Here is an 18080-nt window from a genome sequence, read left to right as displayed (position 1 = left end):
TTCTCTATCTATCTCTTGCAAAATGTGGGCGTATCCTGCCTGGCAACCGCTAGGTTGTGTACACAAGCTACACAGGATACTTCATCAAAAGTATGGCATTGGCATATAGAATACAATTCATTCAAAATAATTTCTGGGTATTTTTTAAATTTTGATTTTTTTATAAGACTTTTTTTATTTTGAAAATTATGATCGAGTTTCTTATAACAGTTTCTTGTAATCAAAGTATTTTCATCACAAATATTATAATCTAAGTTTTTAAATCTATCCTTGAGACGGGAAAATGGTCGGTAATTTAGTTATCCAATTAAGTTTCCTTTGCGGGAGGAAATATATCATATGCCTTAATGTTCTTCTATTGGTTCATTTAAGGTTAAAGATAGCATTTAAATGGTTAATGAGAGCATTTTCTGGCTTTCTAGCAAGTGATCAGGTTTTGATTCTATGGGACAGGATTTTAGCATTCAACTCTCTAGAAATTCTATCAGGTATGTAATGCTTTAACAATCAAATTATTACAAGTGAAATAAATGGATGATTATTAGCAAAGTTATCAATGGAATTACAGATCATGTTTAATGAAATATGCTTAGATTTGCATAAATAATATTGGCACATAGGCAGGACTAGTTAATCACAAATTTGACCAAAACAATAAAAAAAAATTATTTTGCACGTAGTGCCGATCAATTTTTCAAAATGGCTGCCAAATTTGGTAATAAAATGGCGTTGTCACTGTATATAACCAGTCACTTCTACCACTGATAAGTAGTAAGAGTTTTATTTGTACGTTTAGTGTATACATATCTACCGATTTTGGTAAATTTGTATAAATATCAGTAAAATTCCGATTATTGCAACAAATCTAATACGAAGAGGCTAAAATCTGTTGATACGGTGTGTTAATTAACAGGGGTGGCTGGGGGTGAAAATCTCTGTGACAGTGTGTTTTCTGTACTAGGTGCGTTAATTAACAAACAGGTTAAAAACAAATGACACGGTGTGTATTCTTTTTTTGGTGAGTTTTCTCGATAGCATGTTATAACTGCACCAAAAGTGTCTTATCAAGGACTAGCAGGCTTAATCTGACGCATAGGTGTCAAATCTAGATTTACCGTGCGATTTCTTATCGACCATGTGTTTTACGCAGATCGGTCTTTGTTAAGGGTAGGTCTTTATACATGGATTTATATGTGCTGTAGTTACATATGCGTGCCTTCTTTAATCTATGTGTATTTCATTTGTTGATAAATACTACGTGTTTTATACAGCGTACCATTGTCTGGCTGCAGATATTTATATTTCTTGTCTTTTTGTGGGTTCCATTTGATTACCCGATATATTTTAATCTCTATTGATATCAGATGCTCTAATCTGTTTTGAAAGCACAATTATAAACATAAAACCTGTAAGTTTCGTTGCCGTTATATTTTATAAATGTATTTCTTACCTGTGTCGTAAATAGGCCTATCCAAGGAAACAGAATTTCATCACTATATAACAATAGATAAATCACATACCAAATAACTCTAATCATGTCTAATAATAGGGACTCACATCCGCCTCCAGGACGACCTATGGATATATGGGTTTTACAAGAAGAGCTAAATTTAAACATACGATTGTATGAAATAGCTTTATTACTATACTCCACGGCACTGATAAATCACAGGTACAGTGGATTCAGTCACATCCTTATTATAGAACTTATACTATCCGGAGAGCACGCTTTTCAAACGAAATTGCTCTTTGATCTCAGACCGAAAAGCTACACTGTTCTCAGACAAAAAGGCGACACTGTTAATGGATTAGCTGAAATAGTTGGATGGAGTGTGACTATTTTTGCCTGTGACAGTTTATTCCAGGATGACAAAGTACACCAAAAAAGACAATTTTTTTATGTGTGTGAATACTGTGGTCTATTCAGTGTTGGTCTTATTGCAATGACATAAATGTATGTTTTACTTCTCTATCATCTCATTTGAATAAAGCTTGATATTTTATCAACTTGTATACAATTTATTTTGTTTCTCATAGGAAATTTCGTTTGGCATCTCAAATGAAAAAAACCCAGCCCAAGCCATTATATTATAATGAGAGTAATGTTCAAACACACAAGTAAAATAGACACGACAAAAATAAAAGCAATACCATTATTTTTTTATTACATTATTGATATGCATATGCCTTCATAATTAGGAGCGTTGGATGGCTGAATGGTTAGCATGTGCGCACTGTATCATAAAGTCTGTCATTGAGTCAATTGGCATGGTTTCGATTCCCTGGTTGTACGTGACAAGAAGTATGGGGCGCCTGTTCAACCTCGTGGGTTTTCTTCGGGTTGTCCAATTTCCTCCCACTGCTAAAGACCCCCAAGCACAAGCGAATTATTTTGATGAATCTTGATGGTATTTAACACTTTCTGCATGGCAATCTATAACTGAATATGTGTATTAGATTATAGATGGTAAGCTCAGTTTCTTTCCTTTTTTCATCAAATCTGAATGATACCCGGTCCCTAGTGATATTACCACACAAACTGCCAATCAGAGCGGGAAGAACGCTTTGCTGAACACTAACTTGGATCACCGTTTACCTAGATGTTATATAACAACTCCTATTTGCCATACTATATTAGGGGTAATAAATTAATCATCACCGCAGCTCAACAATTTTAGGGAATGTGTATTATAAATATGGGGCTTGTTTACGATTTTATCTTAAGTTAAGATTTCGAGAAACAGGGCCCAGGTACACTTAATTTATCAGAACACAACAATAATTTTTTTGAATGACCCTTGGTTTATTAAAATTCAAAATATGACTCTGTAAATTAATATAGATGTGTTGTGGATACTATTTAAAAAACGAACAATTAATTACATCAAAGATGTATTAGAAATTATTTTTGTTCTGAAATAGTTTTCTTTATCAAATTTATTAACCCATTTAACCCTGAGCCAATTAAAAGATTAGCTACCCTACCCCTAAGCTCATTAAATCAGCAGGGCCCATATTCCTAAGCCAATTAGTGGATTATTGTTAATCCTAATACCCTCTACAAAATTGCAAATAACAAAAAAAATATTTTCTATAATACTCTGTTACAAAAATGCACAGATTGTCGTGTTCTTTCCAATGATATAAAATTCAATTGTACAAAGTAGCAATTATATTACTATAAATAATGTTGAAAAGTCAGTTCCACGGTAAAATAACGTGAATAAGCATCCCCTAAGAATTTTTTTTTTAAATAGAACACAAATATAGTCCCTCGCGTTGGTAGCAGTGTTCAAAGTAAATATAATTATAACTTTTAAAAAGAAATATCACCCCAAATGACGGTCACTTCATTGCTATCGGCATTTAACATTTCTGCCATTCTTTGGATATGTGACAGAATTGTCGTATTCTTTGCTTCATTGTGTCGAAAATAAAAATATATAGTTGAAATCTTCGACAATGTAATATTCCTCTATGTAGCTTGTATTAAATCCAAAAAGTTTTGATTCAATTTAGCTTCCCAAAGTCTAGAATTATTAGCCGTAAGTTATCGTCTGTTTGAAAGCGTATTCAAGATGGCGGCGACATGCTTGATTTCAACTCGAGTACATGTATTCTTCGTGAATTTTCAGCCTCTGACCTATTACGTAAATACAGGAAGATCCTTTGTTGAAACGTACGTTTTTTATTCGATAATTAGCGAATATAACATTCCTTTTCATTAGATATTTTATTTTTTTACTCAATCACCATTAATTTAAGAAATAAAAACAATAGAAATGTGTTGATTGATCTCGCGCTTTATTTCACTAATGCCGTTGCCAAGTATGATGGGTCCGCGAGTTGATTTGCTACCGTCAAGCGCTGGCTGCGAGTTGATTCGCAATCGTCAAAAATGGTTAAAACGTCCAATTCTGGACATAATATGTGCTATGCACAGTTCTAAAAGTTAAAGACTTTTATGATGTGGGACTCAATTTAGCATGATATATGACCAGAAATATTGCAAATGAAGCTATTTAAGTTTAAAACTATGACCTTAAAATACATGTATAGTGAAATACTACAGCAATAAGTTGTTGTTGCAGAAATCTATCTTTATAAAGACAGTGGTCTAATTAACGGATCTTTAACAAATAAATCATGCTATATCACTATTCTTAACCTGTATCCATGATTAAAGATCTGCTTTTTGTCAAATATTTAGATTTTGAAATGTTCACAATTAAACAGAATTAACAATAAAAACAAAATCACAAATTACTATGGCATATTATGAAAATCTTTTCAATTAAAATGACCGATATAATAAAAGAAATTTTAAAGTCATTTTAGACTGGAAACTAACTGATTTCCCAAAGGTGATTGCATGCTTTTATAAATAGAACAAATTGGCGACACATGGAGCCAGTGCTCTTGATCTGTCATCACGTATATAAATTACATAATAAAAATTGGATCCACTCAACCCTAATTTTTTAGTACTGGGAGAAAAATAATAGAGCTATTTCATACAATCGAAACAATAGAGATATTAACACATGTTTAAATTTAGCTGTTGTTATAAAGCCCCTACTTCCATATTAAGTCAAAGGTCTGTATTTTGCATGCAAAGACAACTTTGTGACACAACGTTTGATCTAATCACAAGCAGTTATATGGACACGTTTCAAGGATATTAGGTCATACATAGCTCTGTATTTTGCATGCAAAGACAAGCTGGTTATCCTGAGTTCGACAATGGACAATATCACCGCGGGTGGATGCAGGCGCATATCCCTATTTGCATATGTGTTATTTGATATGTGAATTATCATTTGTTGTATATGTGGAAATTATTCTTTTATTGGACAGTCCTATTTACAACCCAGGTAAGAAACAATACATTTATAAATAAAAATGCCCACATGTAGTAAATATAGATATGACAAAACCAAGAGGTTTTCATTAATTGCGCCATTTTATATTTATAAACTTGCTTTTGAAACAGATTCGTTAGTCTGATATCAATGGAGGCTGGTCCGGATATTGGTAAATAATGTGCATTTATAGTTCAGTGGTACGCACGATAATATATAAACAAATTAAACCCACCAAAAAAAAGACAAATATATAAATGACTGCAGCCCGACTATGGTACGAAGTATAAAACACGTAGTATTCATCAAGAAATGAAATACGTATAAGAACGCACATATGTAACTACAGCACGTATAAATCCATGTATAAAGACATACACTTAAAAAAGACCGATCTGTGTAAAACACACGGTTGAACAAGAAAATCGCACGGTAAATTAGATTTAATACCTACATGTCAGAATAAGCCTGCCAGTCCTTGATGAAACACCTTTGGTTCAGTTATAACACGCTTTCGAGAAAACTCACCAAACCAAGAATATACACACTGTGTCAATCGTTTTCAACCCGTCCATTAATTAACACACCCAATACAGAAAACGCACCATCGCAGAGATTTTCACCCCTGGCGGTAATTAAATCACCTTTCAGTTAATTTCTTCGTATTAGATTTGTTGCGATAATTAGAACTTTACCGATATTCATACAAATTTACTAAAATCGGTAGATATCTATACCCTAAACGTACAAATAACACTATTACTACTTCTCAGTGTACTGTGTCTTTTATGTGGTGTCTCTGAATTTAAAAAATCAATTTTGAAAATCCAACATGGCAGAAATTCAAAGTGGAATCCAACATGTCTAAATTTAAATTAATCATTATTTTGGCCTGTTGTCTTTCACATAGTTTTTGATGTCATTTGGTTGAATTCTGATCTAAAAAATAATTTCAAAATCCCCATAATGGCCGCCAAAATGAAATAAAAAAATATAAGATTGTGTCAAAAAGAATCCATGTTGGGGATACTTTCCATGTGGATATTGCTTTTAAAATATATCTAAAACGTTTTCAGGGTTACTAAATTCTATTTTGGGTTCAAAAATAAATTTAAGAAATCCAAACATCTGTTGTTTTTAGTGCAATTTTCTTCATTTGGTAAAACTGGTTTCGATATATCCAGTTATTAAGAATTTGCATGGCCGAATGTGGATGGCCGAATGGTTAGCACGCACGCGCTGTATCATAAGGCCTGTCATTAAGTCAAGTGGCGTGGTTTCGAATCCCGGTTGTACGTGACAAGGAGTGGGGTCGCCTGTCCAACCTCATGGGTTTTCTCCGGGTCCTCCGGTTTCCTCCCACTGCTAAAGACCCCTACTCGCAAGCAAATTATTAAAATAAAATTAAAACCATATGTTAGTCCCGAAATGACATAGTTTGTGTCGAGTGGACGTTAAACCCCATTTCTCTCTCTCTCTCTAAATAAGTGGGCACATTTGCTTAAGCACACAGGGACTACGTTAATTAAATTTGATTTATCTTTGATTTTATAGTGCTAGCTGTAGCGATATTTACTTTCCGGAAGACAAATTTAATGAAGGTTCAGACCTACAGTGCGGCTGAGGTAAGAGTTGGAACCCTTTTATCACAACCCTATTGTCGTCAATACTTCAACAATTGGCTTGTGAAACGATAGAGGCTATAGATTTTAAAAGCCTGCATTTTCATTTGATGGATCATGTCCGTTCATGTGTCCATTCACATTTGTATTGGTTATACACAAATTATTTACACATTAGGTGGTTAAATCGTGGCTGAGAGAATAAAGATTTTTTAGCCAAGAGAATATCTTCCGTCAGAGTGGTGGTTGATTCTGAGACAAAAGGGGGAATCTCGACCGACCGATTTCATCAACAAAATTAGTCATAGCAAAATTACTTTAGCTTTTCACTAAATTTACATCGCATACAATCAAACGATCCTCATTCCAGAGCATTTAACTTATAATGTAGTCGTTTTTATGCAATTACAGAATTGCCCCTTGATATAACAGATCAAAGAAACACGACCAAATTCACACGAAATCATTTTTCGAGGCTTGTTGTCTTCTATTCTTATCGACCTCCTGGCATTTATACTGCGTACCATATAGTCACGCTACTTATAGATAAAGTTGCATTTAATAAAATAAAAATATTGACCTTAATCTATCTTACAAAATGTAATGTCGTCATTTATAAATATCGAACGAGTTATTATTGGTGTGTTCAAATTTGTACCATATAACCGGATTCCTAAATAATATACTTCAACTGTCAACCCAACAATTGCAGATTTCATGTCTCACCATTTCAAGAATAGTGTGTGCAGAGCATGGGATCAGTAACGGCTCCTTGATCAAAGTAACAATTCTATTTATACATGTAAAAGTGTGCAGGAACTTGTTCGCACATATTGGAAAACTGTTTGGTTGCTTTATTTGAAAAGATACTGATATTAAACTATTAAATTTGTAAATTTTTTCTTTTAAAATTCTGATAAAGTGTTCTGTCTTTGGAAAGAATTGATAATATCACTTACCCTGTTTTTGTATTGTACATAATAGCTAGCAGATAATTTAGGCTATCTGAATATTTTCTCAAAGAACATATAACTCATTATATGTTAGTTTTTAATTGGCCATTTTTTTTATGATAGTCGGATATTAATCACAGACATGAAATATAAATCACAACTGCCAGTTGGACAATTGCTGGCGAGGACAACTGCCAGCCACCTCATTTTTTTTTTATTACAGTTTATAACTGTTGATTTTACTGAGAGTGATTTTGTTTGTTCTTTTTGGTATAGTTTATTAAATGATAAATGAGGCAAGAGTTATAAACTATATTTAAAAAGTTGTATATGTAATTATAAAAACGTAACTGTTAATCTTATTGCCAATGATTTAATTCATTTTTATACGTCCACATTGCTGTTGCCTCCGTCCATCTGTCTTTCCATTGGTACATGGTCCATAATTTCTTGTGTACACTCTACAGACTATATTTATCATCAGATCTGTATCAAATTTATATGCATTGTTTAAATTTGGTAAAATGAAGAATCCTGTTGAATTCAGCAATTTCGGTATATTTCTTCTGGAGTTATGACCCTTGTTGCACTTTATTGAACCTTGTGAATGCTCTAATGACAAAAATTATCATACGATCTGTATGAAATTGATATGCACCATTTAAATTAGTGAACGATAAAGCCTGTTGAATTTCAGCAATTTCTGTTAATTACGTCTAGAGTTATGCCGCTTTTTTCATTTTGTTGAATCTTGTGAATGCTGTAATGGCAAAAGTTGTCAACCGATCTGTATGATATCTATATGCATCATTTAAGTTAGTGACATGATGTAGCCTATTGAATTTCAGCAATTATCGTTTATTATATTTAATTTTTTTCCGCCAAATTTATTTTAATATTTTAGCCATATATTTTCTCTGCCAAAATAAAGAACAAATGTGACCCCCCCCCCCCCCATGGCATATTGAGTCGTAGTGAGGAAATTTTAAAAATTGAGTAATTGTTATTTTTACATTCTCCAACTTATTACCTTCAATTTGATGTATAGTTTGTTTGAAACGGGCAAAAATTGACTGAGCTCTGTCCATTCGAAGCTACCCAACTCACAAAAGTAAGTTTTGAGAAAAAGCAAATCAAGGATTTGGTATGTTCCAAAACAAAATCCCACAGCAACCAGGCCATGTATTTGCTGTTTTGTCGTTGAATATATCTTCCCATGGGTTTTCAGGGGTGCTGAAGACGAAAATCGTAGTTAAAATTTGATCCGCCATTTATTTGCTATTTTGTCGTTTAATATTTTTTTTATTTAGGATTTCAAGGGTGCTGACGACGAAAATTGTAGTAAATGCACTCCTTTCGTGACGGGGGGTTGGATGGCTGAATGGTTAGCGTGCGCGCGCTGTATCATAAAGTCTGTCATTGAGTCGACTGGCGTGGTTTCGAATCCCCGCTTGTACGTGGCAAGGAGTAGGGTCGCCTGTCCAACCTCGTGGGTTTTCGCCGGGGCCTCCGGTTTCCTCCCACTGCTAAAGACCCCTACGCGCAAGCGAATTATGTAAATAAAGTTAAACCATATGTTAGTCCCGAAATGACCTAGTTTGTGACGAGTGGACGTTAAACCCCATTTCTCTCTCTCTCTCTCCTTTCGTGACGAAACATCCATAACACATGCAGCATATTCACATGATAGTGTTAATTATACTGAAGAATAATCTATATATTAGTAGTCTGTTTTGTATATTATAACGTTGGTGAGATTAACAGTTAATCTCATCAATTAATAAGCACCCCAGTGTACGCGTGCTCATGTAACACATGAATTAAAATAAGATTTTGCGTGTATGATAGGTCTATTATTATTTTCAGGTACCGTAACGGTATAAAAATATGAGTCCCTATAGAAATGTCAATTTCATAGTCAAGAAATACTTAGGTTCACTTTCGTGCATTCTGGCTTTGATGTAATTAAACAATGGCAGACTCGAGAATCGTCGCAATTCGGCTCTTTGGTAATTCTCATTTTTTCGACCCATGGTGATAAGAGAATTTTAAACAATAATATCCAAGATGCATTCCTTACTTTGCATGCTGTATGAAGAAGCGACAGTAAAGAGAATTCATCTATCAATAAAATTCTCTTCGAAAAGAAAATTATTGGCCATTTTTTATACGCCCACATTTTCATGTGGACGTATTATGCCGTCGCCCTGTCCGTCCGTCCACAATTTGTTTGTGGACACTCTACAGGTCACAATTCTTATCCGATTTTGACGAAACTTGAAATATAGGTTTATCTCCAAAAGATCTCGGTTCCTTTCGATATTGGCATGTATCGGATCGAAACTTCATGGATTATGGCCCCTGTTTGTACAAAAAATCACGTTTTTAGCTTGTGGACACTATAGAGGTGACAATTTTTATCCGATTTTGTTGAAACTTGAAATCTAAGTTGATAATCCAAAGATCTCGGTTCCTTTCGATATTTGCGCATATCAGACCGTAACTTCCTGAATTATGGCCCCTGATTGTACCAAAAATCATGTTTTTAGCTTGTGGACCCTATAGAGGTCATAATTTTTATCCGATTTAAAAAAACATTCAATTATATCACCGTTACACCCTAAGGATGGCTGAGTTCGAATTTCGTGAAAATCGGCCCGAAATTGACAGACAAAATGGCCGCCGTTCGTTCTCAAATAGCGTAAAAATATGGTATATCAATGTTGTGGACACTATAGAGATCGCAATTTTTATCCAATTTTGTTGAAACTTGAAATCTAAGTTGATAATCCAAAGATCTTGGTTCCTTTCGATATTCGTGCACATCGGACCGTAACTTCTTGAATTATGGCCCCTGATTGTACCAAAAATCGTGTTTTTAGCTTGTGGACCCTATAGAGGTCATAATTTTTATCCTATTTAAAAAAACGTTCAATTATATCACCGTTACACCCTAAGGACGGCTGAGTTCGAATTTCGTGAAAATCGGCCCAAAATTGACAGACAAAATGCCCGCTGTTCGTTCTCAAATAGCGTAAAAATATGGTATATCAAGGTTCTGGACACTATAGAGGTCACAATTTTTATCCGATTTTGTTGAAACTTGAAATGTAAGTTTATAACCCAAAGATCTCAGTTCCTGTCGATATTCGCGCATATCGGACCGTAACTTCCTGAATTATGGCCCTTGATTGTAGGAAAAATCACTTTCTTGTTAGCTTGTTCTCTATCCATCTCTCGAAAATGTGGGCGTATCCTGCCTGGCAGCCGCTGGTTTTATTTCCATTTAAGGCCTCTAAATTATTTTTTTTGAAAGATGATAGGAGTTATCAGATAATCACTGCTTGGATTAATTATTCAGAGTAAATATGGAGTTGTCGACGGCTTTATCATTGACCCATGACAGTTGATTAGTATTACTCAATGACACCCACCCGCATGTCGATTAATTTACATAATCAGCCACGTGGTTTGGATTAACACTCAACGGTAATCTATATACGATCAGAATTAATTTTTTTCTGCCATTTATGAGAGTGAATCGCATGTAGGTACCCAAAAACATTATTGCCAAAACCAAATATTTATCGCCCACTCGAGTCAGCCACATAAATATAATGCTTTTCACTCAGTGTCTGGACCAATCAGCAAACGAGTTGTATCCGTTTAAAATCAATTCATCGACACAAATTTGATCATATTTGTAAACTAGAGATTCTCCGCTTTACAATGATGCCAATTATTATGCAAGAGGAATGACCGGTCATCCCGCAGCGAGCGAAGAAAAATAACTAATGTCGCCGAGAATTTTAACAAATAGGACAGATTTAAGAATATGGTACTCTTACAAAACATTCAAACAAAGGTGTTCTCAAATCTTTTATTGCTATTTTGATCTTTTGTGTCGATAGATAGTATATTTATAGACTCATTTTTGTAAAAATCTCAATTTCGATCAAAATCAATATTTTCACTTATTTTGTCTCTAGTCCAAAATTAGATTTTGCGTATTTCGACTCACTTTGATATACGCGGTCACAAATATCTATTAGATTTTTTCAGTATTTTCTTTTTACATAAATACATACAATATACATATGATATTACAATTTACAATATTCTACTCTGCTTTGCAGAAGCCCAATTTGGAAAGCTTTTTCAACATCTTGGTTAACCACTTTTCCATTACTTAGTAATATTAAATTACACAGTGTATTTGTTTTTAATGAATATCTTTATTTCTGAAAATTTCCATTCATCCTTAAAAGATCTACCTTATCAGTATGCGCTGAAACAAAAATGGATAATCGAGACTATGTTTTTTTATTGTACCGACTTTAGTAATGATGATCGAGGCTAGGCCTAAAATTCAAAAGCTAATATCACGGTTCAGAGTCGAGCAATTTGACTGAAATTTCCAGCATATTCTATTGACATTATCTATAGAATGTTCAAACTTGGTGTAGGTGTTTATTAGGTCAATGCTTTGATGGAGTTTGAAGATGAGCATTTTCTGCTCGGGGTAAGCAGATTGGTTGATGCTTTGGGACACAATAACTTTAGTTCTAATTAAGTGAGAGTGATGAAATTTGGTGTATAGTTTTATTACATCAATACCATGACTAAGGGTAAGCAGAGCGATAAGCAATTTGATTGGGCGAGACATTGGAACACAATAACACTTGGCATAGGTGTTTATTAGGTGAATGCCTTGATGGAGTTCAAAGATGAGAATCTTCTGCTTAGGGTAAGCAGAGATAAGCAATTTGATTGGTTGATGCTTTGGGACACGATAACTTTAGTTCTAATTAAGTGAGAATGAGGACACTTGGTGTATAGTTTTGTGATATCAATACCATGACTAATTTCGATAATGAGCATCTTCTGCTCAGGGAAAGCAGAGCGATAAGCAATTTGATTGGTCGAGACATTGGAACATAATAACTCTCCTTCTAACTGAGGTAGTTGGTGTAGGCGTAAATGCCTTGATGGTGTTCGATGATAAGCAGAGATAAGCAATCTGATTGGTTGATGCTTGGGGGCACGATAATTTTAGTTTTAATTAAGTGAGAGTGATAAAACTCTGAGTATAGATCCGTTGTCCCCCGCCTTTCGAAGAAAGCAGGGGTCTATTAAAATGGGTTCGTCTGATTGTCTGTCTGTCTATCCGTCCACAATTTGTTTGTGGACACTCTACAGGTCACAATTTTTATTTGATTTAGACTAAGCTTGAAATATAAGACTATCTCCCAAAGATATCGGTTCCTTTCAATACTGGCATGTATCGGATTATGGCCTCTGTAGCTTGTGGACACTCTACATCACAACTTTTATCTGATTTTGCTGAAACTTAAAATGCATGTTTATAACCCAAAGAACCTGGTTCCTTATGATATTCGTGCATATCAAATCCTAAATTCCTGAATTATGGCCCTTGATTGTACGAAAAATCATGTTTATAGCTTGTGGTCGCTCTAGATGTCTCAATTTTTATTTTTATCTGATTTAAAAAAACATGTGAATATATCACTGTTACACCCAGATGATGGTTGAGTTTGAGTTGAGTTATGAAAATCGGACCAAAACTGCCGGACAAAATGGCCGCCCCTCGTACTCAAATAGTGTAAAAATATGGTATATCAAGTTTCTGGACCCTCCTGAGGCCACAATTTTTACCGATTTTGATGAAACTTTAAATTTATGCTTTTATCTCAAAGATCTTGGGTCCTTTCGATAATCGCGCATATCTGAACATAACTTCCTGAATTATGGCCCCTGATTGTTCGAGAAATCGCATTTTTAGCTTGTAGTCTAGCTAGAAGTCACAATTTGTATTCAATTTGCGGTCGAATTTCGTAATAATCCAACCGAAATTGCTAGACAAGATGGCTACTCCTTGTACGCAAATAGTGTGAAAGTATGTAATACCAAGGTTGTGGACACAATTTTTATCCAATTTTGATGAAACTTGAAATGTCGTTCCTTTTGATATTTGCGCATATCGAAATGTATCTTCCTGGATTATGGCCCCTGATTGTACGAAAAAACACGTTTTTAGCTTGTGGACCCTCTAAAGGTCACAATTTTTTTCCAATTACGTGAAAATCAAACCAAAACTGCCTAACAAAATGGCGGTTCCTTGTACGCAAATAATGTAAAAGTAGTCACACCAAGATTGTGGACCCTCTAGAAGTCACAGTTGTTATCCGATTTTGATGGAACTTAAATAATATGTTTATGTCCCTAAGATCTTAGTTCCTTTCGCTATTTGCGCATATCAGACCGTAACTTCCTGGATTATGGCCATGATAGTACGAAAAATCATGCTTTTTAAGTTTCTAGATTCTCTAGAGGTCACAATTTTTAATCCGATTTTAAAAAACGTTTAAATATGTGACCGGTGAGAGCCAAATGAGTCATTTGGGGTAATGAAATGAAATGAAATGGGGTTTAACGTCCTACTGTTCTGCTCCGAACTGGACGTACGCCATAAAGTGTGCTATGGGGGAAATTTTTGCCTGGACAGCGGCACTACGGCCTACTCTTATATCGAATTCCAACTGTCAAGGGATCTTTTACGTGCATTCCAATGTATACACGGGACCTCGGTTTTTCGTCCCATCCGAACGACTAGACAGCTGTCCTTGTCAGGCCCTCCGTCCTGCATCACTGACAAGGGGGAACCACCATTTGGGGTAAAAAATAATATTTGAGTTATGCATATATTCAGAAAGTACATGTTATAAGCTTTTCAATGAAATATAAAATGTAAAGATTGGATGAAAATTAAAAAAGTTATGCACAAAGTTGAAATAAAGTTTTGTTTTTAGCATTGATTTTAATGACACTACTTACAAAACACCCAATTTATACACTAAATTAATTAAATATTTAAATTTGTCTGGATTACTCCAATAATAGACAAGTAAAGCATCGGATTTCGCAAAAAAATAATTTTTTTTTAAACTTAAGATCAAGTAGCTATTTGACATCGTAGTGTTAAATGAGCATGACCGACTTCCGACTCATTTGGCTTTCACCAGTCACATATATCACTATTCCACCATAATGAAGGGGAAAATCGAAACGAGACAAAATGGCGTTCTTTGTACGCAAAGTGTGTAAAAGTATGTAATACGAAGGTTGTGGACCCTCTAGAGATTACAATTTCTATCCAATTTTGATGAAACTTAAAATATATCTTTATATCCCAAAGATCACAGTCCCTTTCTATATTTGTGCAGACCATAACTTTCTGGATTATGGCCCCTGATTGCACAAAAAATCGATTTTGTTTTTAGCTTGTTCTCTATCCATCTCTTGCAAAATATGGGTTTATCTTGCCTGGCAATTGCTGGTTCAACCTTGTGAACATGATAGAGATCAGATTTCTTGAAGGCATCCTTAAGAACTTTGGTCAACATCCAAGTTTCAAGTTTTCCTTGGATAGGTTGCAGCCTATGGCTATCATTTCTTAGGCATCGCTGCTATGTGGGTAACTGGTTGCCTGACTATCTTCATTCAATTCCATCTCCACATTTTTAAATTGCAATTTGTAGCTATTTGAACCTTTGTAAATTTGTTAATCATTGAAATATTTCCATCTGATATATGGGTGTACAACAAAGTGTTAGTGTTCAGCATGTAAGCATAGTATTGATAACATTATTGCTCATACTTCAAAAACTGTCTTCATTTGTCCAGTTGGTGCAGCAAAATATGAGGTTAATCCCCATTTAATTTCATTTAATTCAAATGATGGCTCCAAAGACATAGCTGCTGATGATGAATGTTCCCTTGCATGTGTGCATTAAATAAATATGTTTCTGTACTTCTTTCAGGGTGTATTGGCCGATTTGACAACACTGCAAGTTCTTCCCCTCATCCAGCTGAGCCTTTTTTGCAAGTAATTCACTGCCTACAGTTATGAAGTTTCTTTTACTTTCAGCCATCGAAAATGAATGATTGATTATATTGTATTTATTTTGTAAATTATAATGCTTATAGTTAGCAAAACATATCTGTTATTTATACAACATCAATCCAAATGCCTTGTGTTGTTACGCCTCGCTGTCCTTTCCTAAACTGCGTAAAGATGCAAAATGCCTATTGCAGGTCTTTTTTTTTTGGCTTCAAATGTTATATAAACTATTATTGTCCCCCGCCTTTCGAAGAAAGCAGGGGACTATTAAAATGGGTTCGTCCGTCTGTCTGTCTGTCTGTCTGTCTGTCTGTCTGTCTGTCTGTCTGTCCGTCTGTCTGTCCGTCTGTCTGTCCGTCACACTTTTTGGGACACAATAACTCTCTTCCTAATTGAGCTAGAATGTTCAAACTTGGTGTATGTGTTTATTAGGTCAATGCCTTGATGGAGTTCGAAGATGAGCATTTTCCGCTTAGGGTAAGCAGAGATAAGCAATTTGATTGGTTGATGCTTTGGGACACGATAACTCTCTTCCTAATTGGGCTAGAATGTTCAAACTTGGTGTATGTGTTGATTAGGTCAATGCCTTGATGGAGTTCGAAGATGAGCATTTTCCGCTTAGGGTAAGCAGAGATAAGCAATTTGATTGGTTGATGCTTTGGGACACGATAACTTTTAATTGAGCTAGAATGTTCAAACTTGGTGTATGTGTTTATTAGGTCAATGCCTTGATGGAGTTCGAAGATGAGCATTTTCCGCTTAGGGTAAGCAGAGATAAGCAATTTGATTGGTTGATACTTTGGGGCACGATAACTCTCTTCCTAATTGAGCTAGAATGTTCAAACTTGGTGTATGTGTTGATTAGGTCAATGCCTTGATGGAGTTCGAAGATGAGCATTTTCCGCTTAGGGTAAGCAGAGATAAGCAATTTGATTGGTTGATGCTTTGGGACACGATAACTTTAGTTCTAATTAAGTGAGATTGATGAAACTTGGTGTATAGCTTTATTACATCAATACCTTGACTTAGTTCGATAATGAATATTCTCTGCTGTCATGTCATGGCTGAGTTCAATGATTTACATTAGTCGATGCTTTGGGACAAGATAACTTTGATTCTATCTGATGGAGAGTGCTGAAACTTAGTGTATAGTTTGATTGCTCGATACTTTTGAAAAAAATAAATGTGCGATTAATAAATATGTGTCATCTATTTATTTTTGGACATCAGCCTCACTGTTGGCTTGTTTAGACATTTATTAACATAACAAGGTTAACAACTCTCTAGACTATCAGATGGCAGAGATTTAAATGGATTTAAACGCCTGCTTGATTAAAAAGTCTCATTTGTCCAGTACCATTGCTACAATAATAAACAATTTAGGATACATCTTCCAACACTCATAACTTTGATTTGAATAAAGTAATTTGAATGAAATTTTCAATACAGTGAACTCTGTCACTTCTGACATCGTACAGAATCGCTACAATATGCCAGATTATAGATAAGCAATTTGATTGGTTTATGCTTTGTAACACAATAACTCTCTTCTAATTGAGGTATAATGTTTAAACCTTGTGTAGGTGTTCATTAGATGAATGCCTTGATCAGTTCAAAGATGAACATTTTCTACTTATGGTAAGTAGAGCAATATGCAATTTGATTGGCGTGACTTTGGAGTTTGACAGCTTTGATTATATACTGAGTGCCATGAAAAACGCATCACTTAGTTTTTCGTATAACAAAATGATCCTGTAAACATATGTTATTTATTTTGCTTCTTATTGTGAACAATATTCAAATGGTAACACATCAATAACAACACATTTGTACACTTATGGATGTTTAATCTGTAATCAACGGTACAAAGTGTAAGGGGTCAAAACCAAAAGTATGACACAGATGTCAGTAGCGCGTGTGTCCTCCACGGGCTCTTACGCACGCTGTGCAGCGACGTCGCGTAACATTTAACAATGTTTGAAAGAAGGCCTGGGGAAAATTGTTCCATTCATGGACAAGAGCAGCTTCTAAAGCAGCAATGGTGTGCATCTGTGGTCTCCGTTACAGATGGCGTCCAATCTCATCCCAGACATGTTCAATCGGTGCCATGTCTGTAGACATGGCTGGCCAGTCCAAGACATTGAATTTGTTAGCAGCCAGGTAGTCCATACTAAAACGGGCGGTATGCGGACGTGCATTATCCTCTTGGAAGTGCTGAAGTTGTGGGTGCGCTCGAAACATCGGAACAACAATTGGTTGCAAGACATCATCACGGTAGGCTACAGCATTAACGCGACCCCTGCAAATGTGTAGGGCGGTCAAGTGATGAAATGTGAAGACTTCCACACCATTACACTTCCCCACCCCATTGATTCGTTTTGAAGACGCAGCAGTCTGCAAGACGTTCTACAAGACGTCTCCACACACGTCGACGGCCATCAGCGTGATAAAGATGAAAGCGACTCTTCTTCATGTCTGGTGTCCTTGAGCCCATATCAAACGCCGCTGACGGTGATGATCCCTGAGGATAGCTCCAACATAAGATCGTCGTGCACAGAGTCCTACTTCTCTTAGACGGCGTCTTACGGTGTTGGCACTTAATGGTCCTTGTCTTCCGACGACTGCTGCTCCTGTTCGAGTCGCTGGGCGGAATCTGTCACGCAGATGAGTGACCCGGATGAAGCGGTCTTGAGCCTGGGTTGTAACGCGCTCTGGACCAGGA

At 35.5% G+C, this 18080-nt stretch overlaps 1 protein-coding gene across 6 annotated transcripts in view; it reads left to right on the top strand.

Moving 5' to 3' along the window:
- Window positions 1-16802, top strand: part of LOC126829637 (TBC1 domain family member 19) — a 140286-nt gene extending 123484 nt beyond the window's left edge. For 5 of the 6 annotated variants that reach the window (XM_050559628.1, XM_050559629.1, XM_050559627.2 and 2 more), the window contains exons 16-18: window positions 373-488; window positions 6417-6487; window positions 15279-16802. In XM_050559628.1, coding sequence (XP_050415585.1) covers window positions 373-488; window positions 6417-6487; window positions 15279-15347 — 256 coding nt within the window. In that variant the 3' untranslated portion in view covers window positions 15348-16802. The remainder of the gene's footprint in view (window positions 1-372; window positions 489-6416; window positions 6488-15278) is intronic. The other variant, XM_050559634.2, reaches the window with a different exon arrangement.
- The last annotated feature ends 1278 nt before the right edge of the window (window positions 16803-18080 follow it).

The sequence above is a fragment of the Patella vulgata genome, chromosome 8 (genome assembly GCF_932274485.2).
Source record: "Patella vulgata chromosome 8, xgPatVulg1.2, whole genome shotgun sequence".
Taxonomy (NCBI): Eukaryota; Metazoa; Mollusca; class Gastropoda; family Patellidae; genus Patella; species Patella vulgata.
The sequence above is the reverse complement of the archived record's forward strand: the minus strand, read 5'-3'. Positions and strand labels throughout refer to the sequence as shown.